The 27,520-nt window shown below is 35.9% G+C and overlaps 5 protein-coding genes across 6 annotated transcripts; 3 read left to right on the forward strand and 2 right to left on the reverse strand.

Moving 5' to 3' along the window:
• The first annotated feature begins 292 nt into the window (after nucleotides 1–292).
• LOC110904128 (GDSL esterase/lipase At5g14450) lies at nucleotides 293–2,793 on the forward strand. Its single transcript, XM_022149951.2, has 4 exons — nucleotides 293–684; nucleotides 959–1,341; nucleotides 1,906–2,179; nucleotides 2,453–2,793. Exons 1-4 carry the CDS (start codon nucleotides 435–437, stop codon nucleotides 2,701–2,703), a joined length of 1,158 nt encoding a protein of 385 aa, XP_022005643.1. The 5' UTR covers nucleotides 293–434; the 3' UTR covers nucleotides 2,704–2,793.
• A 267-nt stretch (nucleotides 2,794–3,060) lies between these two features.
• LOC110904129 lies at nucleotides 3,061–8,682 on the forward strand. Its single transcript, XM_022149953.2, has 14 exons — nucleotides 3,061–3,648; nucleotides 3,748–3,852; nucleotides 4,199–4,282; nucleotides 4,650–4,765; nucleotides 4,857–4,958; nucleotides 5,366–5,482; nucleotides 5,585–5,644; nucleotides 5,731–5,797; nucleotides 6,045–6,098; nucleotides 6,229–6,303; nucleotides 6,861–6,918; nucleotides 7,034–7,515; nucleotides 7,974–8,084; nucleotides 8,177–8,682. The coding sequence occupies exons 1-12, from the start codon at nucleotides 3,454–3,456 to the stop codon at nucleotides 7,048–7,050; spliced, it is 1,050 nt and encodes a 349-aa protein (XP_022005645.1). The 5' UTR covers nucleotides 3,061–3,453; the 3' UTR covers nucleotides 7,051–7,515; nucleotides 7,974–8,084; nucleotides 8,177–8,682.
• A 5,764-nt stretch (nucleotides 8,683–14,446) lies between these two features.
• On the forward strand, nucleotides 14,447–15,388 carry LOC110904132. Its single transcript, XM_022149954.2, has 2 exons — nucleotides 14,447–14,852; nucleotides 15,039–15,388. Exons 1-2 carry the CDS (start codon nucleotides 14,493–14,495, stop codon nucleotides 15,198–15,200), a joined length of 522 nt encoding a protein of 173 aa, XP_022005646.1. The 5' UTR covers nucleotides 14,447–14,492; the 3' UTR covers nucleotides 15,201–15,388.
• Nucleotides 15,389–16,330: 942 nt separating this feature from the next.
• LOC110904133 (SUPPRESSOR OF GAMMA RESPONSE 1) lies at nucleotides 16,331–20,824 on the reverse strand. Of its 2 annotated transcripts, none has more exons than XM_022149956.2 (5): nucleotides 20,667–20,824; nucleotides 18,989–19,121; nucleotides 18,699–18,885; nucleotides 17,024–17,748; nucleotides 16,331–16,689 (listed from the first exon to the last, which is right to left on the reverse strand). In XM_022149956.2, exons 1-5 carry the CDS (start codon nucleotides 20,672–20,674, stop codon nucleotides 16,636–16,638), a joined length of 1,107 nt encoding a protein of 368 aa, XP_022005648.1. In that variant the 5' UTR covers nucleotides 20,675–20,824; the 3' UTR covers nucleotides 16,331–16,635. The 2 variants fall into 2 exon arrangements, with proteins under 2 accessions (XP_022005648.1, XP_022005647.1); XM_022149955.2 differs by having other exon boundaries at nucleotides 20,539–20,674.
• A 1,849-nt stretch (nucleotides 20,825–22,673) lies between these two features.
• Nucleotides 22,674–25,787, reverse strand: LOC110904135 (serine/threonine-protein kinase STY13). Its single transcript, XM_022149957.1, has 6 exons — nucleotides 25,252–25,787; nucleotides 24,972–25,104; nucleotides 24,688–24,883; nucleotides 24,411–24,535; nucleotides 24,147–24,305; nucleotides 22,674–23,315 (listed from the first exon to the last, which is right to left on the reverse strand). The coding sequence occupies exons 1-6, from the start codon at nucleotides 25,380–25,382 to the stop codon at nucleotides 22,998–23,000; spliced, it is 1,062 nt and encodes a 353-aa protein (XP_022005649.1). The 5' UTR covers nucleotides 25,383–25,787; the 3' UTR covers nucleotides 22,674–22,997.
• Nucleotides 25,788–27,520: the final 1,733 nt, after the last annotated feature.

The raw sequence follows: 27,520 nt of genomic DNA on the forward strand, positions 1-27,520 counted from the left end.
ATGTTAATAAGTCGTAAGTTCGAAAGGAATCCCAAACATTCCGATGGACTGATGGAGTTCCTCCGCACACCCATTGGCCTAAAAAGTGAAATGACAAAGAAGCAACAAAGAGAGAGGGAATTCGGAGCGGGACGGAATGTGACGTGGCATGACAGTAGAAGCGGGAACACCGTCTCCTCAACCTTCAGCATTAATATTGATGAGTCACCCATCACTATTCGCCACCTAACGTTAGAATGCCATATGCCATGTGGTTTCTACTCAAGCTACTATATTTAGAATGGGGAATTGACGGATCCTTCAATTAAAACATTAAACACCAAACACCCTACACTCTTTTCCTTATCTTCAATCACATGGAACTTCACACCCGCCATTATCTTCCTTCCAATCATATATAACTCCACCAATAGAAGCTAATTTTGCCACAAACAATGGAGTCGTTTGTAAAAGTTACTGTCATTTGGATGTTAGCTTTGTTCATCTTGGAAATGACAGAAGGGGAAAAGTTAGGTAGTTTACCACGTTGTAGTTGGGCTGGAATCTACAACTTCGGCGACTCTAATTCCGACACCGGCGGGATCTCTGCAGCATTTATTCCGGTTACATCACCCTACGGTATGACTTTTTTCAAGAAGCCCGTCGGAAGGCTCACTGATGGCCGCCTTCTTCTTGACTTCCTAGGTATCTCTACTTAACACCTTTACTTTTCTTTTTAATTGTAATTTATCAATCCAATCTTTTTTGAACGATAAATTTGGATAACTAACGTACCACCAACTAACGGAACAACACGATCATAAATTTGAAAGTTAATTAGTGTCATTTGTCACATTGTAAAGTACGGATGATTGTCTAGCATTAGTTCATAGTTCAGATTGTTAAAATCCAATTTACGTTTTTTTATAAAAAAATAAATCACTTCAAATTCTCATGTGATTCATTGGTGTTGTTACAGTTGAGTACATCGGGCTACCTTACGTGAGTGCATACTTGGACACGATCAACACAGACTATCGGCACGGCGCCAATTTTGCAACAGGAGGATCAACAATTCGCAGGCAGAACGAGAGCATATACCAGGGTGGCATCAGCCCGTTCTCTCTCGATATCCAGACCATTCAGTTCACTCAATTCAAAGCCCGAATCATTGATCTATGGAGTTCGCGTCATCCAGCTGCAGATATAAGCCAGCTCCAGAGGCCTGATGACTTCTCTAAGGCCCTGTTTACATTGGATATGGGCCAAAATGATCTTTCTGCTGGGTTTCGAACACTTGGCGAACAGCAATTACGTGCACAACTTCCTGACATTATCAATGATTTCGCCATTTCCGTTCAGGTTAAAATGCATGATCATACCATCATTGTAGCTAGCAGTTACTTGCAGAACTACCCAATTTTTTTTATACTTGATTATACAAAAAAAAATGTTATTTTGTAAAAGATTTTAGGATTTAATCATGTAAAAAAACAATGACTTTTTTGAAAATATAAAAAAAATACACTAAAAGTAAATGAGGGAGGGTCCTTTTAGGATTTTCCTTGAGCAATTGCTCTGTTTCTTTATAAAATAAATAATTAATGTGACAAATATAAAGTTATCATTTTAATAATATCATGTTTTGAATAAAATGATTTATGTAGTAAAAATACACTTTGCAGAAGTGTTATGTACGACTCATTTGACCTGTTTCCTTTTAAGCCGATTTTTTCATTCTATCCGTTTAACTTGTTGGAAGTATACATGAATGAATCCGCCTTTTTATAAATAGATTAGTCGAAATTGACACACATTTAACCTGTTAAATGCATACATAGTCAGAATCAGCATATTAATAAATAAATTAGTTGAAATTACCATATGTACTAATATTGAAGTTAACTAATGTAATGATGTTGGCAGCAATTGTATGGACAAGGGGCGAGGTCATTTTGGATTCATAACACGGGACCAGTCGGTTGCTTACCCGTGACAACATTTAATGTAAAGAACCCGAAACCTGGTTATCTTGATCAATATGGGTGCATAAGGTACCAGAACGATATAGCCATGGAGTTCAACAAGCAGCTCAAGGCTCGGGTTATCAAGCTTCGTTCAGAACTAGCCGATGCTGCCATAACATATGTTGATATCTACACGGCCAAGTACAAGCTTATCAGCAACACCAAAAAATATGGTAATTTACTAGTAGTATCGACAAGTTGTGAAAGTATAATATATGTTATTATTATGGGAAAAGTATGAAGCTTGGCTCGAGCTCGTATAGTCGTGTATTATAGAAAGTAGCTTCATCTTAGGCTAGAGCCTGTTGAAACCTAGCTTGATTAATGACTCGAGCTTTTAACAAGTCGATCTCAAGCAACGGCTCGTTTACACCCGTCTGACATAATGCATAATTATTATACGCTGTTTTTGCATTATTAAGTTATTAATCTTGATTCGCCTGCAGGATTCAAAGATCACCTGAAAGTATGTTGTGGGCACCACGAAAATGACGTTCATATCTTTTGCGGGAAAACAGGAATTGTGAACGGGACTAAGGTTTTCGGCGGTGCCTGTGCAAATCCCGAGACATATGTGAGCTGGGATGCTGTTCACATGACCGAAGCTGCGAATCGATGGGTGGCTAACCATGTACTAAATGGGTCATTATCCGACCCACCGATCCCAGCAACCCATGCTTGTTATAACCACTTGTAAATGTTGTAATTCTGTTAATGTACTCTTTTTAGAGCCATGGTATCTAATCTTAATGATCCAAGTATTTACATCCACACCCTTGAACTTTTATCTTATGACAATTTACACCCTTTGTGCAATTTATTTATGGCAAATTGATTCTAGCCGTTGATATTTTGATGGTTGAAAAAAAACTGAAAATAATGCAATAAAATCGGAAACAATTGAGGAAGAAAAGTGAAACCAAATTTCTTCCTATTGTAAACATGAATCTTCAAATTCTGGATCCTCTTTCTCCATTATATCACATTTAGGTCAGTTGAATTTAGTGGCGGTTATGAATTATTATGATGTCATATGCATTTTGTCTAGTGCTATTACAGTTTGATTTTTCTTTATTTGAATTGCTGAATATCTTCATGACTTAAGATCATATATCAAATTTCAAGTTAAACATCCGGGTTAACTTAATTTAATTCACCGAATGCAGTAATAGATGTAATTTTTTAAATAAAAAAGTGCTTAAAGTTTTGCTGTCTAAGTTGCATTCTTCTTCTTGTATATTTCACTTTTGTTTCAGGATTGGACCGACCGCGATGAGAATACCGAACGAGAACTCAAGATTAGTTTTAACAACTTTTACCGGTGTTGTCATTGGTTTCTTCTTAGGAGTATCATTCCCAGTTGTGTTACTAGATAAGGCATTATTAGATTTCCATTATATTCTATGACTCATTTCAATCTGATTATGTTATAACTGATTACATTTAAATGGATAATTACGGAAGATTAATAAGTTTCAGTGTATCAACTATGCAGAAAACAAACCTATACTCTACCATGCCTTCGTCCATTTATCTTGATCATATTAAGGAGATGTACCCGGGCCTCTCGACCCAAAGAATCTTAAATCTCTGGTCTTCTCTTCATCACAATAATGACATGTCATCGCCTAATGGTACTAAGGTGAAAGCTTTGTTCCATACTGTTTAATAAATTTCAATATATGCATGTGGGAGGAATCAGTAGATGTACATTATTTATTTTTAAGTACTTGCAATGCAGATCTGGGCTACAGAAAACCCGAGAGGTGCTGAAAGGCTACCCCCGGGTGTAGTTGAACCCGAGTCTGATTTCTATCTCCGCAGGTTATGGGGTAAACCTAGTGAGGTATTCCATATCTATATTCTGCAGCTACTTTTCTCAATATTTAATGAATTTACTGGTAGATGTATTTGTTGATTTTTGGTCCCAAATTTTGAGATAATGACATGAATTACTAGGTTTATTTAAAGAGAGAACTAAAAGTTGTTGTAAGATGATGTGGTTGAATAAGTAGACTGTTTTCCTTACATTAATTCACATGATTAGTTGTATGTTTTTCTTATCAACTATCTGCAACATTACCTTTATATTATGCTTTAGCATTACACTATTTTGATACAGCGTAACTAATTAGGTCTAAATGCTGTTGAGTTCGTTGATAAATATTAATCTGGTAGTGTGAAACTTGCAGGACTTGACTATCAAACCGAAGTACCTTGTAACCTTTACTGTGGGCTATGAGCAGAAAGAAATAATTAATAAAGCAGTAAAGAAGGTTGGTTACCTGTCATCTGTCCTTCTTACATGTGACAATTACAACCCGTTTACTTATGATTGGTCGATCGGTGTTGTAAATGTCCAAACATTTAAATTTTTCTAAAGGACGAATGGATCAAGAGAGTTGATCGTCGCCCACGGTCTACTTAAAATATTGTTTTAACCATAATTAACTCGTGAACTATTTATTTAAAAAAATGGACCAAAAGTGGTTGCGGGTCTGTCTCACCCAACTCGTACTAAAGAATGACCTGTGTAAAGTGTAAACCCACGCTTTGTAAAGCCCGTTACCCGATCCATCTGACCAGCCCATCTTTCGACCATTAGTCTCCATATATGAATATATCTAATTTCGGTGCTTTCAGTTCTCAGAAAACTTCACTATTTTGCTCTTTCATTATGATGGTCGAACAAGTGAATGGAGTGAATTTGAATGGTCAAAGAGGGCTATACATGTCAGTGCTCACAAACAAAGTAAATGGTAAATTTGGTATAATTATGTTGAATCTGTAACGCTCAAACGTTAAATTAATCAGTTGCGTGTCAATATAACCCCATGAAGTTGGTTGTAGGTGGTATGCTAAACGTTTTCTACATCCGGACATTGTGGCACCCTATGATTACATATTCATTTGGGATGAGGATCTTGGATTAGATGACTTTGATGCTGAAAAGTAAATACATAGCTTTAATATCTTCATGTTTACTTATAATGAGTTGATGCGGCCAATGATTTAGCCTTTATCTATAACGGGTCAAACGGCTAAAATTAAAAAAAAAAAGTCAAGATCTATAACGGGTCAAACGGCTAAAATTAAAAAAACAGTCAAAAGCGAAACAAGTTAAAAGTCGGCCAAAGTGTATTTCTAATTCATAAAGCCTCCTATATCATTTTAATTAGAATAATAATGAAACTGAAAATCTCTTCATCAGTTTTGACATGCTAATTATCTTTAAGAAAAAATGGACAAAAACTGTTCCGGGTCACCCTGATCTGACCCGTTTCTGTCCGGCATAAAAGTTAACCATGCGGATCCGTTACCAAACCTAACCGACATGTTACCCTCCCTATGGTTTGTAGGTACATAGAACTGATAAAAAAGCATGGCTTAGAAATTTCTCAGCCCGGTTTATCAGAAAATAGTGGTTACCTATCATGGCAAATGACCAGAAAACAGAATGATACAGAAGTGCATAAGTAAACCATTCCTTTTATTTTTACTTTCTAACCTTATTTTTACTTTTTAACCGTATATGCCTTAATTTCGTATCGATTTTTTTTCACTGATTTACCTCACAGAGTAGCGAAGGAAAAAGAAGGTTGGTGGTGTCTTCACCCACATTTACCACCATGTGCGGCGTATGTTTGCTATCATGTAGTTTCAAGAAATAGTGTGTTATTCTATTTTTTGGTTGCTAATAAACTAAAGCGTTTATAATGCACAGATTTGTTGAGATTATGGCCCCTGTATTCTCACGGAATGCATGGCGTTGTGTCTGGAATATGATCCAGGTTTTGATGACTATTTTGACTATAAATTATTTTCCATTCAAAGATAAGGTTATTAGGAAAAAAAAGTTCATTTGATAACAAAAGAACACTTTTGGGTTGGTCCATTCTATACCAAAAATGACCCGTTTCAACCTGAGCCCGTTTTGATCAGTTACCCAACCCGCCTTTTTTGTCACCCCTACAACCACTAGTCTTTTTTTTTTTTTTTTTTTTACTTTAAGCACGAGTATCATTTTTATATCTGCAGAATGATTTGGTTCATGGATGGGGTCTTGATTTTGCCCTTAGAAGATGTGTAGAGGTGAGTGTTTGCATTTTATTATTCTTTAAAATATATAATGCACTTGCGGATTTGATGTACCACTTTTATAATAGAATTTGAAGATTAGTATCCATTTTTAGTTAACTCGGTTTCTTGAATCTTGATACAGCCTGCTCATGAGAAGATAGGAGTTGTAGATGCTCAGCCAATAGTTCATCAAACACTTCCTTCACTTGGGAACCAGGTATGTCTTGTTCTCGATACGCGCGGATTGGCTAACGGGTCAAAAGCAGGTGAATTTTGGTATCGGTTGGCCCAAAACATCTTTCGTTCAGAAACTTTAATTATTGTGTCAAACGTGGTTACCAAAATCATATTGTTTCAATGATAATCCAATTTCATAGATAAAAATTAGAGTTAATTGCCCGGATGGTCGCTGTGGTTTCACGTTTAGTCCCCACCTTTTGAAAATAGCAGGTATGCTCCTATGGTTTGTTATTTTGTTACTCGGATAGTCCCCTGAGTAGATGTCAGTTAGTTTCGAAATAGCAGGTATGCTCCCTATGGTTTGTCATTTTGTTACTCGGATAGTCCCCTGACACATAAGGAGCATACCTGCTATTTCCAAAAGGTGGGGACTAAACGTGAAAAAACTTGAAACCACAGGGACCATCCGGGCAATTAACTCTAATTTTTATTCAGGAGGTTTATGCAGCAAGAATAGATTTTGGGTCACTTTCGAACCATTTTAGCTGTTTTCATTTATAGCTTATTTTTATTTGACATGTTTCATTAATACAGATTAATTACTATATTTTTGAAGGGCAAAGCAGTAAAAGGAAAGGCACCACGAGAAGCGGTATTTTCTAAAATAAATTTATCATGCATTTGCATTTGCAATTGTACTAATGTTCTTTAATTGATATAGAGAACATGTAATCTTGCTAAAGTTTTCAACTATTTTTTGGTATCAGGTAAAGAAACGGTGTAAAAGAGAATGGATAATGTTTCATATACGGATGCGATTGGCAGAAAGAGCATATTATAAGCTCAGAGAAATGGCATCAAATCAAACCAATACCGCACCATTAATATAAGTCACATTCCGAACAACCTAAAACATCAAAGAAGACAGTCAACTGCTGTATGATATTTTTTTAGTTTTGCGTAAACTTGATTGCATAATTTCTGGATAATCATCAGCAGGCTTAAAATTTCTTCGGTTTCATTTTGAGATCGAATTCATGTAACCCTATATAAAATATATTATACACCTATCATATGCATTGTTCTTTTTTCTTACACCTTTGTTCTTTAGCTTTATTTGTGTGCTCTTATTGTTCAATCCCATGGATATCCAAACAAGCTTCATCAGTAATCTGAATCTGTTAAAAGATCCATTGGAGGCCGTTCCAAGTTATATGATCCTAACTATAGAAGGCTGTGTATTATCAAGGTCTCTTTCTTATTGCTACTTATTTCATATGCTAAAAACATATTTATATATTATAGAGGAAGGTTAACGTACATCACGTACGACAGGTAATTACGCACGTTCATTTTAAAATCACGCACGTTATAACTCAAAAATCAAACTTCACGCATGTTGAAACACAATAATCACGCATATTGAAAACATTAATCACGCATGTTATAGAACAAATCACGCACGTTGTTGTACGTGAAGTACGTTAAGCCGTAATGTACAATATACTTTTTCATATATTATAAGCTTATTATGCATCTGCAAAATGATTTTATATTTTGCAGGTTTTCCATATGTTTTAGTAGGCTGTACTTGCTTATCAATTTAGACATTGATGGAACCACGGAATTAAAATTACAATTATTGATACATGAAAACTTTTAGTATCATTATCATGTATTACTTATCATTTTTTCTTTTGTATACAGTTTTTTTGCCAGCTTGGGTGATGATATATTAAGTCACTGGTTGACCATTATATCCTCAAAGTCATATTGAGTTGAGAAAAAAATATTGATGAACTCATCGAAATTGTTGAGGTAATTGTTTATATTTCATCCTTATTTTGTCTAAATTTTGCTTTGCTATCCTTAATAAACTATGAAAATAAAGGCGTTGATTAAAAAAACAGGTTTTGCTTGGTCTCTGACGTCCATCTGGCGGGAGCACTGTCCGTACATGATGTCAGACGAACTTCCTGTGTCAAGGAACACACACTTGGACCTGTAGTGTCCGATTAAGGACTTGATCACTAGCGGGCGCCTATGTGACGGTCCGCCTCTCACTACCGGAAAATTTACTTTTTGCTCCTTCCATGATTGTTGTTCATACTTCATAGATTGCGGTCCTTCCTTGATATCTTTAAGAGGTGAGCAAGCTTGTCTGATTTGATGGCGGATTCGATCTGATTCTTTAGTTGGATACATTCGTCAGTTTGGTGCCCTACATCCAGGGGCGGATCTACTTTGGAGACACCGGGTTCCCAGGAACCCATTCGGTTTCGAATTATTAGTGAAAACCTATATAGAAAATAGAAAGCGAACCCATAAATAAATTACGAGTGAACCCATAACAAAGAATCTCATGTGATAAGCTGTTAAAGCGCTCCTTTTCTAATAATGTAGACTTTAGTTCGAACCCTGTCCCCTTCACTTTTTCCTTGAGATTTTTTAGAACTTAGTTTTTAATTTAAAATCCAATAAAAATTCAATGTCTGCCTTTTTTTTTTTTGAACGGCGAAACTTCTATATATATATAGAACCCAGTAAGGAGCTGGAACGAAAAACATACAACGAGAAACAAAACAAAACAGAAGGGAAACCAACTACACTATCTCGACAACATCAAAATTGGACTATTTATCCCAGCCTATCGATATTCCTTCCTTCTATGACAAATCCATAGAAACGTTTCCTTCTTAATACTCTGACTTGTTAGTTCATCCATTGATGATAATGATTGTATTAATTGTATATTTATAGATTCATAAATATTAAACAATGGTTGTTTTTCATTTTCTACATAAATTCTCTTTACATATTTTTTATATTTGGAAACATTAGTTTTTTCAGCGGTTTAATGCTATACAACGTGCGTGTTAGGTTTTACTTTTTCTTATATAAAGTTTTCACTGAGACATACTTATTTCTATCTACATTTTTTTATTTTTGTTAAAAAGCAATCTTTTCCCCGCTACTAGTTAGGGTTAAAGTAAAAACAAGAGCCTCTAACCTCTTCCATCATTCATTCCTTCGCATCGCTACCCATTCCAAAACAAAAGAAGGCTGGCCCGAACCGTCGAACAAACCCGAAATTGTTTATGTATGATCCTATGAATTAAGAGCATCTAAAAAAGTGAACCCAGTAGAAAAAAATCCTGGATCCGCCACTGCATACATCCTTGTGAAAGTCGCAGAACTTTGCGGTGTTTAGCTTCGATCTTGGGGCAAAGGTTTTGGTTTGGTGAAACTTATGGCTTCCGTCATCAGGACCTGCAAGGGTGTTTTGGTGAGTAAAGTCCATGGGTGATGCCCACGTTGCGTCCTTTTGGGTGCTCCCTGTTCTGATCTCGCCTGGTGTCTGATGATTGTGAGTATTACTTTTTGTCCGCCGTCCAGCATGTGGGTTGTTAAATCCTTGCCCAGACTGAGAAGACTTGTTCCTTTTTGCTCTCGAAGTTCTGCCCTATCCCAGTTCTTGTTGCCAGATAATGATTTCTCCGTCTGCAAGAAAACTATGGCGGATGTCACGAGTTCGTTCCATGACTTAGGCATTCCATCGCGTCCCGTAAGGCAACGTATGAGTTCATTGTTGCACGCTTCTTGCGTGAAGCTTGCCTGCATGAGATTCTTACCTATTTCTCTTGTTTGGAGTGCTTCCTTGTTTCTCTTATTCTTGCCTTTGATGTCAGTTGGATCCTTGGTATGTCGATGTTGCTTGCTGAAGTGTTGCAGAACTTCTTGATTAGCTCCTTCAACTGTTGAGAGATGTGCGGGGTAAACGTAGATTTCTTTGTTAACGCTTCAGGTCTGTATGATGACATGTGGTTTGTTGGACTTTAATTGTGTAAGTCTTGTTGATCAAGTTTGAAAGAGAAGTTTAGAGGTAATTATAAAGTTCGGGGACTAGAAGTGACAAATGGGAAGTTGATAACTGTTGAAACAACAAGGATAAGGTCAGGGGAAGGTATGAACGCTCCTCGGGTCAGCCTCGTCACCTCCTAGCTTGTACCTACAACACGAAAGAACCCGTTAGAAGGGGCCAGGGTCTCTGGACCACCCTCTGACGCTCGAGAATAGTGTATAAACATAAAGCATAGATGTATGAGTAAGTATAAGAGAGATAGAGAATGCTTATGGAGTTTGTGCTCGAGATCCAGCGGTTAGCTAGCAGCTGTGGTGATTCCAAGTTGCATAGCTCGTGACTAGGAACTGCTGGTGTAGTCCCTCATGAGCTCGTGACCTTAGGTAAGCCTAGTGGCTTGTGTTCTTGAGAGAGAGTATGTGATTCTAGAGAGAGAATGAGATTCTAGAGAGAGAGAGAGAAAAAAAAATGGCTGGAATGCCCAAGCCAAAGTGGGATCAATGAAGTAGAGGGTGGACCCTCTATTTATAGGCATGTTACCTTTTAACCCTAATGTGCTTGGTTGTGATGGGCCGGGCTGGCCCACTAGGTGTGTTCTCCTATTTGGGTTGCTAAGCTCCGGGCAGGTAGCTCCCATCTTCCTGCTCTTAGCTTCTTGCTTTCTGGTTTTACTGAATGGGAGCCTCCGGGCACCCACGTCATCAATAACCAACTTCACTAAAGGAACAAATGTGTCTCTTTGGACACACCAATTCGATTTCGGCAACATCAGGGAACAAGGGGACGCGACTTTTTGATTCTAGAGACACACCTCTTCATGTTTAATCACAACCACATATTTAAGAGACATAACCGTCGCGAGGAGACGCGATGGTTCAAGACGCAACTTTTCAATATGTATAAATAGATCAGGTTTTCAGTTTGTTTTTTGTACCTTGAAACAATCAAATTCAATTATTCAGTGTATTAATACGATTGTGTATTAGGGTTAATCCTCCTCTTCTTGTTCTTTGTTCGATTGTTATTTTGTTCTTGATTGATGGGTTGAATCCCCCTCTCAAACAACCTCTTACTGCCTTCATTACCCCTCAACAACCTCCTTCATCTTCCTCATCTCACACATCGAACCCAACAACCTTCGACTAACCCTACTCATTTCCCCCCAAAACCACTAGAAATGTTATCGTGCTTAAATCTGATGTATATATTAATCGTCTCCCAAACAGCCTCTTAATCGTCCATGCATTCTTCAATTTGTCCTCTTCTTCTCCTCCTCCTCCTCCTCTGCCTCCTCCTTCTCCTTCTTCTTCTTCTTCTTAACATAACTACACACTTATCCCCTCTGTTTTCTACATCACTCAAGTCCATTTACTCCCATTAACCATCTCCTCCTTTGAACTCCTCTTTACTTCCACACAAATTATTCTCAAACAACCTCCCACTACCTTCATTACCCCTCAACAACCCTCCTTCATCTTCCTCACCTCACACATTGACTCCAACAACCTCCGACTAACCCTATTCATTTCCCCCAAAAACCACCAGGTATGTTATCGTTCTTGAATCTGATGTATATGTTAATCATCTTCCAAACAACCTCTTAATCGTCCATGCGTTCTTCAATTCTTCTTCTTTTTAATACTTGAATAAAAAGCCCTTCATTCACGCTTAGAGGGAGTAAGCAACACACATATGTGTTTGGTGGTTTTTTGGCCATCAACGATCTTGGCAACCGGTAGTAGGTCACTTTCAGATATAGATATTAGAATCTAGTTTTGATTAGTCTTGACTTCAGTTTATCCGACGGTCAGGACTTCCACGGTGGTTCACCACCTAGGCAGACTGTTAGGATCCGAGTTTACTTGTTTGTGTTTTTTTATAAGAAATGATAAATGGAAGAAGATAAACATATGATAATTTGCAAGGGAATGAATGAAAACTTTATAACACAAACAAGGAAAGAAAAGCTTTCATCATATATACTCTGTGTCGAATGATTTCATTACAAAATATTCAACGTATGCAGGAACACTTTCTCCCCCTCAGCCTGAGCTCACTAGTGTTAGTTCGTACAAGATGCAAGTGTGTGAAAAGAGCTAATAGAACAGTACAAGCGCTGCCTATTTATAGTACTATCCTAAACACTGTGGCATCTTTGCTGACATCACCTAGACAGTGACAGCTAACAATTTTAACAACCTCTAAACACTGATGATTAAAGACATTGTTACATTAAACACCGTTTATCAAACTACTGATGAATGCTATCCGCTGATGGGCTTCAACCACTGATGAAGACTGAACAGTGCGTTCCATAAAGGTTGATCAGGCCTTTGACTTCTAGCAGTTTTGACTTCAACAGATGATAGGTCTTCAACAGACTTTAGACTTCAGCAGTTCTTTGTATTTAACAGACTTTGAGTCTCAGCAGACTTTAGAGATCATCAGATGTTGAATGCCACTGCCATTGAAGGGAAAATGAGTTCGAAACATTGTTGGTGATCCACCAATGCTTTTTTTTTTTTTTCCAACATAGGCATGAGAAGGAGATATAACCATTGATGTTGTTGATAGGCGGTGAGCAAGCATCAAAACTTCATCTGCCAGTGTGAGATGAGGGAAAAAATTTAAATGTAAGAGAAGGGGTTAAGTAACTATTGTTGGCCATTGAAATTTGTTTTTTGTTCAATCTGAGGTGAAAATAAGAATGCGGTGAGAAACTAAGAAGGAGATAAAATTGTAGGTCTCAAGAAAAAGGAGTAAAACACTAATACGAAAGTCAAAATAAACTCAAATGAATAAACGTTTGACATCCGCGTTACATGCAATTTGGAATGCCTCTGTTGTATTGTGTAATTAAAATGTTGTGCCATATTTTATAAGAGTTAAACATCAGTTTACATGTATAGGGTTTTTTTTTTTTCTATTATTACATATACAAAAAAGCAACTTTTTAGTGCATTATAAGTTGTACATTGTGCTTTGCGCAATTTTCAAAAAAAAAAACTTTGATTTTTTAGTTTTAACCCAAAGGTTTTACCTTTTGCAATTTTAACCCTACATAATTTGTTTTTTTTTAACTTTAACTCAAAACTTTTCATTATTTGCAATTTAACTTCACAACTTTTGTCACTTATACTTTTCATCTTTCGCAAATTTTCGTTTTACGTATAGTTCTAAGTTTTTCGAGTTAATACGACGCAGCGTGCATGTGTGGTTCAACGTTTTTACCTCTATTTTCTCATGTTTGACAGGTTCGTCGCAACACGCATACCCTACGTTGAGTCAGTGTTGGTGGTCGATGACGGTTGTGTGACATTAGTACTACTTGACACCGTTTTACGCCCCGCCACAACGCGAGATGTGCTTTGGGGGGTTTTTCAAAGAAAAATGGTTATGCATATGGTTATCGTAACATTGGCTTTGGGAGTTTTCCAAAAAAAATATTTTTTTTACTTTCACCAAAAAGTATTTCATAAATTACTTTTAATCCAAAACTATTTGTTTTTTTTACTTTTAACCCAAAACTTTTTATCTTTTGCAATCTATTTTCACAACTTTTTTACTTTCAACTTTGGTCCTTTATAGTTTTCATTTTTCGCAAATTTTTCGCTTTATGCTTCGTTCTAAATTTTGTGACTTAACACATCGCAATGTGCGTCTTTGATTTAACGTTCTTACATTTCGTTCTAAATTTTGCGAGTTAACATGACGCAACGTGCGTGTGTGGGTGAACGTTTTTACATCGTCTATTTTTTTCCCGTTTAACATAACGTGCGGGTTCTAGATCCACTTAGTTATAACTAAAGAATCCCCGCCGCATTGCGGCGGGTCGCAATTCTAGTTTTAGAATGTAATGTATTTCAAAGTTAATACATCTAAATTCACACTTAAAATTTTAAATTTTTATGATAAGATTATACCAATCCATATATCCATTTTAAATTTCTTAATTTTTGTTATCAATAAACATTTAAAATTTCTGCTGTTCGATGGCTATTCTAATCGAACGTCATCAGTATTGATATCCGTGATTTCGATACCATTGCCAATTTTCATTTTTATAATTGTCATTTACTTGAAAGCACATGTTTACATCTTTTTGAGTATTTCAAGATTTTTTTTCTTTCATTTGCTATACCAAGTGTTGTTATTGTAGTAATATCGTAACGAAACAAACCAATACCAATGAAAATCCCGCCGCATACTTAAAAAAACAGAAAAGACCACCGCCAAAGTCGACTAATAGAAGCTATGAATAACTGTAGATGTCACTTGGTATTGTAACTATATCAAATTTATTCCATATTTAAGAGCAAACGTTATGAAGCAGTCTTGGACCATAAATATAACACTTGAATCCTATGGAAATAAACGAAGACGACTGGGAGCTCGTCAACGACGACGGTTTCATCTACCGGCGTCTCAAGCGACCCCGCCCTGCTTCCACCTCTACCGCCACCATCCCACCTCCGGATATTACAGCTGAAGCCAAAGCGCGCACAGAAAGAAAAAAGAAGGTGCTATTAAACCTCAAAACTAAGTACCAACAAGAGATCCACCATTGGGAACTTTTGTCGAACACCTTACAGGCATTACAAAATCCTACACAAAATCAACCACCACCTGTTCCATTGCCGGTTTCAGATCAAAGGGTCTCCGTTGTGCACGAGAATTATTCGGATTCTACTTACCGGGAACTCACTGATACCCTTCTCGCTCAGGTTTGTATTTTCTTAAAATGTTAAACCCCAGAAATTGATGTTGGTAATTGTGGAATTTAAAATTGCTATGGAAATTGTTGCCAATTTTACATTATAATTCAGGGGTTTGATTCAGTTTTACGTTAGAAATTGAAAGTGTTTTTTAGGGTTTTGAACGTGATTTGGGGGAATATGATTGTTTTGCAGGTTGAAGCACAGGAAGCTAGTATTAGTGAGATTTCGAGATTTTGTGATGTTGCAGAAGCTCTATGTGATGCGGAAGAACGACGGTTGAAGCAACCGTTGATTGATTTGTCAATTTGGGAACACTCACCAAGAAAGCTAATTACATCACTATTACAAGAGTGAGGCTAGACTCTAGAGGGGTTTCAGATTCTTTTTCTATAGAAGAAGCCTTTAGATAGAAAGTCTCTTGTGTCAATATTGGGTTAGATTGTAATTTGACATTGTAAAAATTGTTGATTTAGAGGTTGTTTGTTGTTCATGGGATAACTTGTTTTTCAATAACAAAAGAATGTTGTTTTTCAATAACAAAAGACTGTTAAAGGGAGGAGTGCTGGTAAAAATGAATGCTATATTTTCTAGAAATTGTTTGTTTATGACCAACAAAAGGCATTCTTTGTGGTGTAAAATTTCATTTAAATATTATTTTAATAGGTGAGTGGTAATGAAACTACTACATACATAAGTGAAAAAAAAAATAAGTGAAAGCTCATATTTATGTGGTAGTGATGTAACAGTCACTTTATGACGTGACAATAAAAAGAAATTAAACCATTACATATAGCCTTATCATCAAATAAGTTACGATGCACCTAATGAGGAAAGAAGCTGGTTTGGGACACAGACACAAACATACGGTTTACAATACAGGAAAATGAACACCAAAACACATAAACATAACACACCATCACGAGTCATCCTTGATTAAAATTTTGAGTTACTTTGATTTTTTTTATTTTTTAAGCCAATATGATTTACATCTGCACATAATAGCAGAGAAATGAAGACTTTATGGCTTACCATTCTTCATCTTACATCGAGTAGCTTATGAGTTGATTCACACATCAGGCTAAATCATCATCATACTCAGTAAATCTCACCAATAGCAAAGCTAAGTTAAGGTCTAAGGAGAGTAAGATATAACCAGTCTTACCTCTACCTCGTAGGAATAGAAAGGTTGTTTCAAGTGGACCCCCAACTCTATGATAGTTTTGCATCAAGCCTTGAACATAAGGCACATAACTCTCAGCAAGAAGGCCAATTAGTGCACGTACCCCTTGTCTTTCGGCTATCAACACCACTACATGATGCATGACTAACCGTCCCCTGCTTTTAACGTTCTTTTCACGAAATTAGTAAAATAACGTTAAAATTAGTGCAATTTCACTCTCCCCACCACACACACAGGGCCCACACATATATATACATTATATGTGCACATCGCAAGCACCCAAAATAAGAGTTACAATTTACCGTAATTATAAACTGTACACACCCAAAATAAGTGTATAATCACCCTTAAACCATAAGAGTTACAAGTTACCATTACATATTTGCTCTCCAATACATATAGAAGTTAAAAGACCATAGGCATTAATTAAACAAAATCGGATCCTCGCAACACTAGATCATCATGCTTCAATGCTTTGTTTACTAGCATCACAAAGCTATTTCAAAACGAGAAATCCATCATACCTTCAGTTTCTTTTCAAGATTTGAACATAAATAACCAAAAAAGAGACACAAATGTCCCTCAATAGCCCAAATCAATTTCCATGCTTTACAACCGCTCTAACCACCCGAAAATGCTGTCTTGTGATGAAAAGTGCAAATCCTGCATATACAATAATCAAAATTAATTAACTTGTGTTCCTTTACAAAAGAGTTAAGGTGGTGTTTGGATATGAGTTATAAAGGCTATAATCAACTATAACAAAACAAACCACGAGATATCTAGTGTTTGGGTTTGCTTCTGCTATTACAAGTTATAATCAGTGTTTTTGAGTGTCATATAGTAAATAAACTTCATCGAAACTTTGATAACTACTTGTCTGACAAGCCAGCTAATATGAAACTGATTATTATCCTAAATGATTATTTATCCATAATTGACCAGATAACGAGAAACAAAATAATCTATACAAACTAATACAGGATAGTAAGCTTACCGCAAGGTTGAAATCAGGTGGAGTACCCAAGTCCAGATTCTCAAGATCGTCAACTCCAAAACCCGCACCCCTACTGGTTCCCGGTGCACAGTCAGCATTAACATTAGAGCCAGCAACAGGGTCATAAGTATCAAGATTCTCATTACAGAACAATGAGTCATCAAATGCATCTAAGTCAACCGCTTGTGAATCATCTTCCCAATTTGGTATCCCCATATTCTCCTTAATTTCAACATGATCAGTGGTGACATCATCACAAGAAACAGGTTTCACAGGCCTACGTGGATCAGGGGCATCGGTTATTGGAGTTCTTGGACTAGTCAAATTCATCCATGCATCTGATTCCTCAATTACAGCCTTATTATCCACTTTCTCGGTATCTTTCTGTGGCTGATAGAATATTTTTGCAACTACATACTCGCCCTCTTTTTCATCTTCAACTGTTCCTAGATGATACTGATGCATGACCCAGTTCAGTTTATAAGGTTTCGAACCCCCACCAGCAACCCCATAAAGAACCATTATCTTCTTGCACCCTATCTGGACTCCATTCTGCATAATGGCTTTTGTCTTGCCAGTCTTATGCCAACGTACATCCTTGGTCAAACTAGCTTCTTTGGTCAAACCAGATTCTTTGCAGATCTTGCGACGTTTTCTTTGACCAGTAGTGTACGCGTTTGTGGTCCTGTAGAAGAAATGAACAGTGTTTCCGTCTTTTGTAGCACCTATAATATAAGTCAAATGAGTTAAAAGTCGAAAAAAGTTTGTCAACTCACAAGTCAATGATGACACAGTTGACATTTGTAAATCATTTGATCTGCCATTAGAGCCTTGAACACAGAAAAGTTAATTATATGTAACAGATGTTAAATCTTTAATTTAGACTAGCCATTAGATTTCAAATATGAATTCAATAACAGCTTAAAAAGCAGGTAAAATGGGCCACATGGGTCAATCAAGTCAAGCAAACCTGACTTGTAGCAAAAAAGTTACCGATTTTGACCCATTGCCCAAGCCGCCCAGTATTCCACTGATTATAAATAGTTTAAATACAGGCTGTAAACGAACCGAACGAACATGAACACATGCATGTTTGTGTTCGTTCATTTAACTTTAACCGAACACAAACATGAACATATAATCAAACACATTTTTGTCCGTGTTCATTTATTAAGAAAATGGGCATGTTCGTGTTCATTAGACCTAAACGACCAGTTCATGAACATAAACAAACAAACATAAAACAATACAAATAAACATAACAGACATAAAGTAGCTTTTTTAGATAAATTATTTAGTAATCACGATAAGTTATATTGGAAAGACCACTTTTATTACAGGAAAGCCCAATTATCAATTAGTTATATGTATATAAGTAGTTAAAAAACCTATTTTATGTTTATATTTATATAAATATAAACCCATATGTAATTATTAAAATATAAACGAACAGAAACAGATGTTCACGAACATAAATGAACGAACAACACGTGTGTTCATGTTCGTTCGTTTAATTAAATGAACAAATAATTTTGTTCATGTTTGTTCGTTTATTTAATAAACGAACTTCCCGCCAAACAAGTTCACGAACAGTTCATGAACGTTCAGTTCGTTTAAAAGCCTATGGCACCGATACTAATCGCTGAAAACATCGCATCATAAGCACTCGGCTCACCAGGAAGATTTTCAGGATGTTTGGAACATATTCCTTCATCTACATCAAGTGTAGGGATGAATTCATCAAGAAATTGGTGTGGTTTTGAATTCCCGGCGCCACATTTGGTCGCTAGATGTTCTAAGAGCTCAGCATCAGTGGGTTCAAATTTCACGCCAATGGGAAGCCCAGGCCACTCAACTGACACCTGGAAAGTGAAACACATACAAGAGGTGACCTTTAGACTTCTCGAAGATAGTTTCATTTATATAATCAAAGGCGCGCAAGTCAAACACTGTTAGATTTCTTACATCACTATTATCAATCCTGAAATGGCACTCTGGACATTCACGAATCGCTCCACAGTCTTTGATTTGATTTACCAGAGGAAGACTACAAGTTTTAACCTTTCTTGCAATAGCTCTACCATCAACAATCCAACTTCTACAATATTCAAAAGGTAGATTACATTAGTAGCAAAAAAACTTTAATATAAGCATCATACTCCCTGAGTCCCTCCAACAAAAAAGAAATGCAGTTGGCAATGCGAATGCTTAATAAATGCAAACACTTGTGGCTCACTACGGATACCGTCAAATTTATGATACGATAATGTGGTGGCACGCACTGAACTGACTGAAGAATATCAAGTGTCACGTTTGACATCATATTTACTAGATGTTATGTGTTTACTTCAGTAACATGTTTAACTAACAGTTAAATATCCCAAATGCAGCACCTTAACATATACAAAGTTGAGTGAATGACTTATACCATTATCAGTAGTGTTTATATCTTGTAACCATTATCAATGGGTAACGTTGTGCTATTAAACTATGCCCTCACGCAAGGTCAAGTCCCTAATCGATAATGATTAAATCGAAACAACTTGATAACTCCCAAACTTTATTAATAATCAAGAAAATAACTCAAAACATGATGCACCAATTCACGTACATCATATCTCGACGCATGTGTATATAGCGAACCTAACTTGTTAACAAAGCTAACTAATTCTAATACAGATCAAACTCCAACACTTGTGGACTAAGCTAGCTATTAAAATCCTTTATTTTACCCAATCAGCTTGTTGAGTCGGGAACTAAAGCCAAACACTAGGTATCCGCTGCTTTAACTATGAACACAGACAGTGTTGGAAAAATAAGGATTTATCAGCAACTAGTCGCTAGTCAGCCAGCCACTGATTAATCCTTAGGTAATCCGCGAATTAATTGCCAGTTGGCCCTAGTCAGCCAAAAATCGGCCCTAATCAGCCAGAAATCAGCCCTAATCAACCAGAAATCGCCAACTCCAACCAGATTCCGGCCATAGCAAAATTCCAACCAAAACACGTAAACTCCGACGATTAATGATGTATGCTTAAAAAATGGGTCGAGGAGGGGTTAAAACCTGTCTACTCCATAAAATTACATATAAAAATGTGTGTATATATATACATAAACCTGAAATTACATATAAAGTTCCCAATCCGACTAATCGCTAGTTGGTACCCCACCGGCCGACTAGCTCCAACCGATTCTTACAACCATGGAAATACACCTAAAAAACATTTGAATGAATGTAGAAACTTAAGAGATTATAATCTACAAGTATGCATCAAACCCTATATTTACAAAATACTTAATCTACATACTCAGCACTTCATTTTCTATAAAAATGGAAATCATTTCACCCATACAGCTTAAAGGTACATAATTCCTTCTACTATACTAAAACCCAACGATTTTATAAACTACTCCCTTTTTAGAAATTAAGCATTAACTTTTTTAATAAGATTTTAAAGCTACTTTCCATATGCTGTATACGAAATTACAATCTCAAAATCAAATAAAAAGCTAACCTATTAACACTGGATTCATTCGCCATCAAAGCATAAAAAGAGAGAATCAGCGTGAACGAATCGATCGACTAAACCCTAGAAATTATCGCAGATGACGATCAAAATACTTATAATACAAAATCAGTTACCTGGCCATTGTTTGAAGGCAAAATCGACGATAGATCGTTCAACATTTGGTGAAAGAGTATCGCAATTTCCACTCTTCTTCTTCTTCTCTACTGAAGCAAGTAATGTAAGGGGGAGTGAGCGCGTGTGTGTCGTATGCGCGTGAGACTGGATAAAGACATGTATGAGCGGGAAATTGTAGATGTGGGATACGTTACGAGAGGTATGTTCTCCGAACCTCAGGTTTGGTAACACCTTTTATTTATTTTGTTTACATTACTTTTTGTTTTTACAGTTAATAACGTAATAAATATAACGTTTATTCGATTTCTATTTTATTTTATTTGTTTTCTGTAATGTTACTAAGACATTTAGTTAAACTGTAACAAAAAAAATCATAATAGTTTAGAAGACAACTTTTTTGTAATACTTTAGGATTTCTATTAGAAAATTGTTTTTAGTAATTTAAGTTAACTTTTATTTCTTATCGTCTTATCCTTGTATTGACATAGTAAATAAAAACTACCAACGATAAAAAAAAAAGTTTTTAGTTGCCTCACAGTTTTAAATTAAGATTGTTTTTTTAACGGAAAATTTGGATCACGGACCACTGCAGTATCATTGTGCCACTAACGGAACCACCCGATCATATCCAGCTCCACTAGTCATAATGTCTATACAACAATTTAGGAGGAAAACCAATAAATATGAGAAAAACCTCATTGTAAGAATCACACCCAGAACCTATTGGTCTTAAAGGCTTATCTCACCCTTAAGATGACACTAAGCTATAAAGCCATGGGTAAATAGTCAATTACTAACAAAGATGGTAGGATAACCTAGAAAAATTTGAAAGGCTTTAACATGGTATTTGAAATTTTGAATAAGTGACTTGACACGGTAGAAATTTATTATAAGAAGATTGATAGGTTTAGTTGTTTGGGACATGTATCATGTATGATAGCTAGATGATACTTGTTTAATTACTAGAAACCAATTACATATATTTTTACTCGTATCAAAGCAGAAATTAGTATTGTATTGTATCAAAACAGAAAATATTATTATATTATATGCAGGGGCGTCTCTGGGAATTCATATACCCTGTTCGAGCTCGAATAAATGTGCCCTTCCGTAATATTTTATTATTATTATTATTTAATTTTAAAATCAAATGGGTATTAGGCTCACTAAAGCTAATGCTAATGGGCTAACTTCAAAATCATAAAATTTGTTTGTAAATGGGTCTATCTTGAAGTTGGTATAGGTATATTATTTTAAAAAAATGAACATATATATCGGATTTTTTTTATAAAAAACACGTGCCCCTCGAAATCACGGGCCCTGTGCGGTGGTCATCCCCGCACACCCTCATCACCGCCCATGATTATATGATTTTAAAAATATAATATATACCTGAAAATATTAGTATAGTATATGAATTTTAAAGTATAAAAACTACTATTTTAAGTTATTATAAGGAACTTAAATTACTAAAAATGAAAAATGTTAATAAGTGTAGTTTGGTATTTTGATATTCTAGTTGATTCTGTAGACGAATTTAAGAACAATCTTTTAAGTAAATAGCTAGACCGTATACGCCAAGTAACGAGAAACGAACGACTAAAGTTGACAAACCCATTCAATATCCTTTTAGATGATTATTAAAATTAACGTTTTACCAAGCCTAAACCCGAACCTGTTATGTGTGCAACACTAGAATCAACATTTGTCTAGGAGAGGTAGAAAGCATTAAATATTTGTGGGACCAAGAAGTCAACTTCTTCCCCAAGAAATGTACATGGAAACCATGAAACAATTTAACCAAAACGTAGCCCCTCAACTTTTATCAAGCTACACAAATGGCCCGTCAACTATTCTTGGACCCAACTTTTAGTCCATTAACTTTTGGTTCTCTAAAAGGCAACACATGGATGTAAAAATTTAAGCTCAAAAGCTTTAAGATTATGTCGGTAAACCAATACCAAATGAGCACATTCTTATTTTCTTGGACCACACTATTTAAGAACTAAATAAATGATTGATTACATTAATTATTAAGAGTCTTTAAAAGGGCCCTTGAATGGACCGTTTTTACATCATAAGCTACCCAATCAGAGTATGACCATTAAAACTGGCTTTTCATCATAAACAGACCATTATTTTTTTTTAAATAAAAAGAGAACAGTAAGTCCTTAAAAATGAACCAAATATATCCAAACTTATAGACATAAAATATAATTAATTAATTAACTAAGAAATCCTACAACTTCAAAGTCCTCTAATACTTTGGTTCTTATGCTGCTCCTTTTTAACTGTGTACAGATTGTATGTTCCAAACTCTGATTCCGCCATCAACAACACCGGTAAAAGCAGGAGAAAATACCTCTGCTGGTGTCTTCTATGGGTGCTTTTGGTGTTGATTCGTCGGTTTTTGCAATTAAAGTGCTTGTACCAGGAGAGTCCGGTGAAAAAACCGCATTTTGAGAAGCAAAAATCCTAGGTGGGATAGCTGTGGGCCGTGGTTCTGGAGGTGAGCTGGCAGACAAGTAATTATGCAGCATTTGTATTATTTGAGTGAAATTTGGCCGAGCGTTTGGATCTTCTTTCCAACAGGATGTCACTATTAGAGCCAATTCCTCGGGCAGGTCATCAGCACTCGGCCTCACGTTCTGCATAAAAATACAGATACAGATTAATGGCTGAGATTAAAAGTATCACATAGAAGATATTTCAAACCACAATGATCAATGTGATAACATTGTTGTTGGGCCCTTTGTTACTTGATTGATTTACATATTTGACAATCGGATGAACACCTTAATTTTCACATATAATTTTTTTCTAATAACTATATGCTATCTATAGACGTGGTAAAACAAGCAGGCTGGGTGGGCAGGGTAACAATTTCTTGACAAATCACATAATTTTCTGGTATGAGCCAAAAAAGGGCCGAAACAATTTTTGTTCAACTTTTTTAAAGTTTTGTGTTACCAGTTTCACTTAATATTTTTTTTTTCTAATAACTAAACACAAAAGATAAACCTAGCTAAACATGTGGGCTGTGAGGATTGGGTAAGAGGTCAAAACATGTAATTTTGGTATGGGTCGAAATGTGATGAATTGGGTCAGTTGAGCCAAAACACCTTTTGTACAATATTTTAAGTTTTTTTTTTATATAAATGAATTGTGTTAAGCATGATTGCAGAAAAGATATATTGCAGTATATTGGTAATTTAAAAATGCCATTTGGGAGACCTTTGAACCAACTGATTCCCTTGTAACTAGTGCTTTAGTAACTACGCACTTGACCCATTAGAAATAGAACATAACCAGAATCGACACACTCACAAGTAAATGGATCAAAATTAACACTCTGGTGGCATTCTTTTTCTTGCTTCTCTCCTCTATGAGTCTATGGCTCTATGCATAAATTTAATTTTTTTTTTTTTTTTTTTTGGCAACAAGAGATTAGTATAATATAGTGAGTTTTCCAAATGTACCTTAAAAGCAGCAGCATAGGCCGCCTGAAGATTTGACATACCCTCAAAGGGTAACTTATTGTGTATGAGCTCCCACAAAACAATTGCAAAACTGTAAGCATCAACCTTATGATTATAATGCTTTTTCTCACCATGCCTCAGTGTTACAGTGCTGTACAGCTACAATCACATTACAAATATTGGTTTTCAACGTATAATCAAAATAAAAAAGCAATAAACATGTAGCTTTTACTATAAATTGACCATCCAAACGTTATAACTTACCTCCGGAGCCATCCAACGATAGGTTCCCGTTTCTGCAGTCATCATCTCTGTTAATGATTCTTCTCTTGCCAAACCAAAATCAGCCAGTTTCACAGTCTTGTGGTCTGCTGTTAGCAGCAAGTTTTCTGGAATACAAAATAAAGTAAATAAATTATTACAATTTACTACTTATATGAACTTCATCATATATAATCAAAAACAACATGACTATCTCAGCAGTTTACATAATGGTACCAGTTAACGCTTACAACCAACGAATTCAACTATTCCAACTCACCTGGCTTTAAGTCACGGTGAATGATTCCATGCGAGTGTAAACATTCCATCGCGCGAGCTATATCAAGTGCGAAACCTATAGCAACACGCGTATCCAAATTCCGTGGCCTCATATTTACCAAGTATTTCCTTAACGTTCCACCAGTAAGAAGCTCAGTTACTATGACCATGATTGGTGCTTTGCATGCTCCAATAAACTGTCATCAATCATGTAGCACCAATTAGGAAAGATGAACAGTACATAAAAATACAAGTTAGATCACATCAGCATATTAATATATTTACCTTTACTAAGTTCTTGTGCTGCACTTTAGATAACATTGCAACTTCCCTCACAAATCTGCCTTCAATCTTTGCAATATTCTCAGGCGTATCGCCTTTGTTTACGATTTTAATTGCTACATTCTTGTTTTTATACCTAGGAAAAATCCACAACAAAATCAACAAGCACATCAAAATCAGCTTTTAACAACTCAAAATATTCAATAACATGGTAATCATGCTCCCAATTAATCACAAATTCAAATGAAATTTACAAAAAAAATTGAAGATAACGTTGACTTACTTGCCCTCATAGACCTTAGCATGTGCACCCTCACCGATCTTTGGACCGACAAAAAGAAGCTTCGGATCAATCAACCACTTGGCTTCCAAATTAAACTCACCTCCGGAATAAAACCCATTTCCAGATCCCATTTCCTCCCACCGTATCTGCAAAAACCTCTTTGTGGACTTTTCACAAACACCTTGCAGGCAATATTTTCAAAACTGCATTTTGACGTTAGACCCGCAAAAAAAGGATCAGCAGCAACTAAATTAGTCCACGCGTTTCAGCGTCAATGGCGGCGAATCATAATCAACTCAAGATCACAAACATAATAAAAAAAAAGCTTCGAATCAAATCGATTGTCAGATAAAGACTTTACAGAAATTTGTTGAATCGGAGCACATGAATGAATAGAAAGTTGAGATTTTTAGGTCAAAAAGAGAGAAGTGGGTTGAAACCCCTGAGAAGTTCAGAGGATGCATTCAAGATTTAAGGCATTATTTGGGGATGATATTAAAGGAAGAGAATTGGGGGGTCTGTGTCTGTCAGTGTGTGAATTATTTGAAAGTCATTAATAATAATTAGGTGAGAAAAGGGCAAAAGTGATGGCGTAAACAGGGATGATTTTGGGTTACGTGACACGTGGATCTTTATTTATTATGCACATCACGTCGTCTCTTTATTTTATTTCTTAAATCTAGTTTGTAAAACCTCTCATGTTCATGTTTACTTGATATTGAATGAATGAATGAATAAAAGTGTCCTTCAAAAAAAAACTTGATATTAAAAGTGTCACGTTCGTGATAAAAGCCATAATAAGTTAATAAGCGTATTTTTTTTAGTTGCGATACATGATGTTATAAGTTAATAAGTGTATCTTTTTGTTTTAATTGTGATACATGATCTTAGGGTATATGATGTCGAGTCGGTAAAGGTGATCGGCACCGATCGATGACCACCGTCACATTTGTTTACTGTTCAACATTACCGATTTTGGGGGAGAAATCGGTGAATGTTCACCGACTCGGTGAAGGGAGGGAAGGGGAGAGAGAGGGGTGTGTGGTAGGATCCATGTCTTCTCAACCAATCACACATTTTTCCTTATTTTTAATAGTTTACCTAAACCCCATTAGGTAAACTACCGCCAACGTTTTTTAGCATTAGATAAACAATTGACATGGCGCTATGTGATTGGGTGATTTGGGAGTTTACCTATTCAAAGTGTCTAACCACTTCCAACATCCTTATACGATATGTGGGTATGCATGTCTTGCAACTTCATCATATCTGATTTGGCATTGCGGTTATGTGGGGATAACACGCCATCCTTGGTTGTTCGTGCGAGGTGATAGCATTGCAGTAGCTTCTCCATATAATTGGTTTCTCTATCTTTAAAACGTAAAAAATTAAAAAGAAGAGTAAAATACCAAAATGGCCCCTTTGTTTAGGTCATTTTTGTCACTTCGGTGTTCAGTCCAAAAATGAAACTTGATGTATTTGAGTCTCTAAGGTTTCATTTTTGTTGTCATTTTCGTCTAATTGGCAAATTGGATTATTTTTCTGTTAACTTCACCTTTTTTTGTCATTTTTCTCATTTAATTAAAATATATTATGGCATAAATTGATGATTATACCCTTAATTTGAATAAGGAAACCGACAAAAAGAGGCAAAATTAACTAGAAAATTCTAACCCAGTTTATCAATTGGATTAAATTGACAACAAAAATAAAACCTTAGAGACCCAAATACAAAATGTTTTATTTCTGGATTAAAGTGGCAAAAATGACTTAAATTCATGGACCATTTTAGCATTTTATTCAAAAAGAAATGATGAAATGTTAGTATTTCTATGGTTAAAAGATAGAGGGTGGATACGGGAAGTGAAATTGGCTAACACAAAAAGATAGTATAGTATGTGAATCAGCGGTGGACCCATGAAATATTTGCTAGGGGTGCAAATAAGGTGTTCAATCATATTTTCAAGGGGTGTGGTTGGGTTTTATCCTAAAATATACACTAAATTCTTTTTCTTTAAGGGGTGCGGCCGCCCACCTTGGCCAAAGGGTGGGTCCGCCCATGATGTTAATAACGAATCATGTAACTATTATGAATATTTTATAAAATTTACCATGTAGATCAATATTTAGTTGGTTATGCAGATGCAGGTTATTTATCTGATCCTTATAAAGCAAAATCTTAAACTGGATATGCATTTATGAATGGGTGAACTGCGATTTCATGGCGTTCTCATAAAAAACACGTGTCGCAACATCCTCAAATCATGCT

Source organism: Helianthus annuus, chromosome 14 (assembly GCF_002127325.2).
Source record: "Helianthus annuus cultivar XRQ/B chromosome 14, HanXRQr2.0-SUNRISE, whole genome shotgun sequence".
Taxonomy (NCBI): domain Eukaryota; kingdom Viridiplantae; phylum Streptophyta; class Magnoliopsida; order Asterales; family Asteraceae; genus Helianthus; species Helianthus annuus.

Coding starts and splice junctions, on each gene's coding strand:
- LOC110904128 (XM_022149951.2), top strand. CDS start 435: ATGGAGTCGTTTGTAAAAGTTACTGTCATTTGGATGTTAGCTTTGTTC. Junction 685..958: donor CCTTCTTCTTGACTTCCTAG/GTATCTCTACTT, acceptor GTGTTGTTACAG/TTGAGTACATCGGGCTACCT. Junction 2,180..2,452: donor CAGCAACACCAAAAAATATG/GTAATTTACTAG, acceptor ATTCGCCTGCAG/GATTCAAAGATCACCTGAAA.
- LOC110904129 (XM_022149953.2), top strand. CDS start 3,454: ATGGATAATTACGGAAGATTAATAAGTTTCAGTGTATCAACTATGCAG. Junction 4,959..5,365: donor GATGACTTTGATGCTGAAAA/GTAAATACATAG, acceptor TATGGTTTGTAG/GTACATAGAACTGATAAAAA. Junction 5,645..5,730: donor CATTTACCACCATGTGCGGC/GTATGTTTGCTA, acceptor TATAATGCACAG/ATTTGTTGAGATTATGGCCC.
- LOC110904132 (XM_022149954.2), top strand. CDS start 14,493: ATGGAAATAAACGAAGACGACTGGGAGCTCGTCAACGACGACGGTTTC. Junction 14,853..15,038: donor CTGATACCCTTCTCGCTCAG/GTTTGTATTTTC, acceptor ATTGTTTTGCAG/GTTGAAGCACAGGAAGCTAG.
- LOC110904133 (XM_022149955.2), bottom strand. CDS start 20,564: ATGGCGAATGAATCCAGTGTTAATAG. Junction 19,122..20,538: donor AATGAATCCAGTGTTAATAG/GTTAGCTTTTTA, acceptor TGAATATTGTAG/AAGTTGGATTGTTGATGGTA. Junction 16,690..17,023: donor CACCTGATTTCAACCTTGCG/GTAAGCTTACTA, acceptor TTGTATATGCAG/GATTTGCACTTTTCATCACA.
- LOC110904135 (XM_022149957.1), bottom strand. CDS start 25,382: ATGGGATCTGGAAATGGGTTTTATTCCGGAGGTGAGTTTAATTTGGAA. Junction 24,306..24,410: donor ATCGTTGGATGGCTCCGGAG/GTAAGTTATAAC, acceptor ATGTGATTGTAG/CTGTACAGCACTGTAACACT. Junction 23,316..24,146: donor CCTATGCTGCTGCTTTTAAG/GTACATTTGGAA, acceptor ATTTTTATGCAG/AACGTGAGGCCGAGTGCTGA.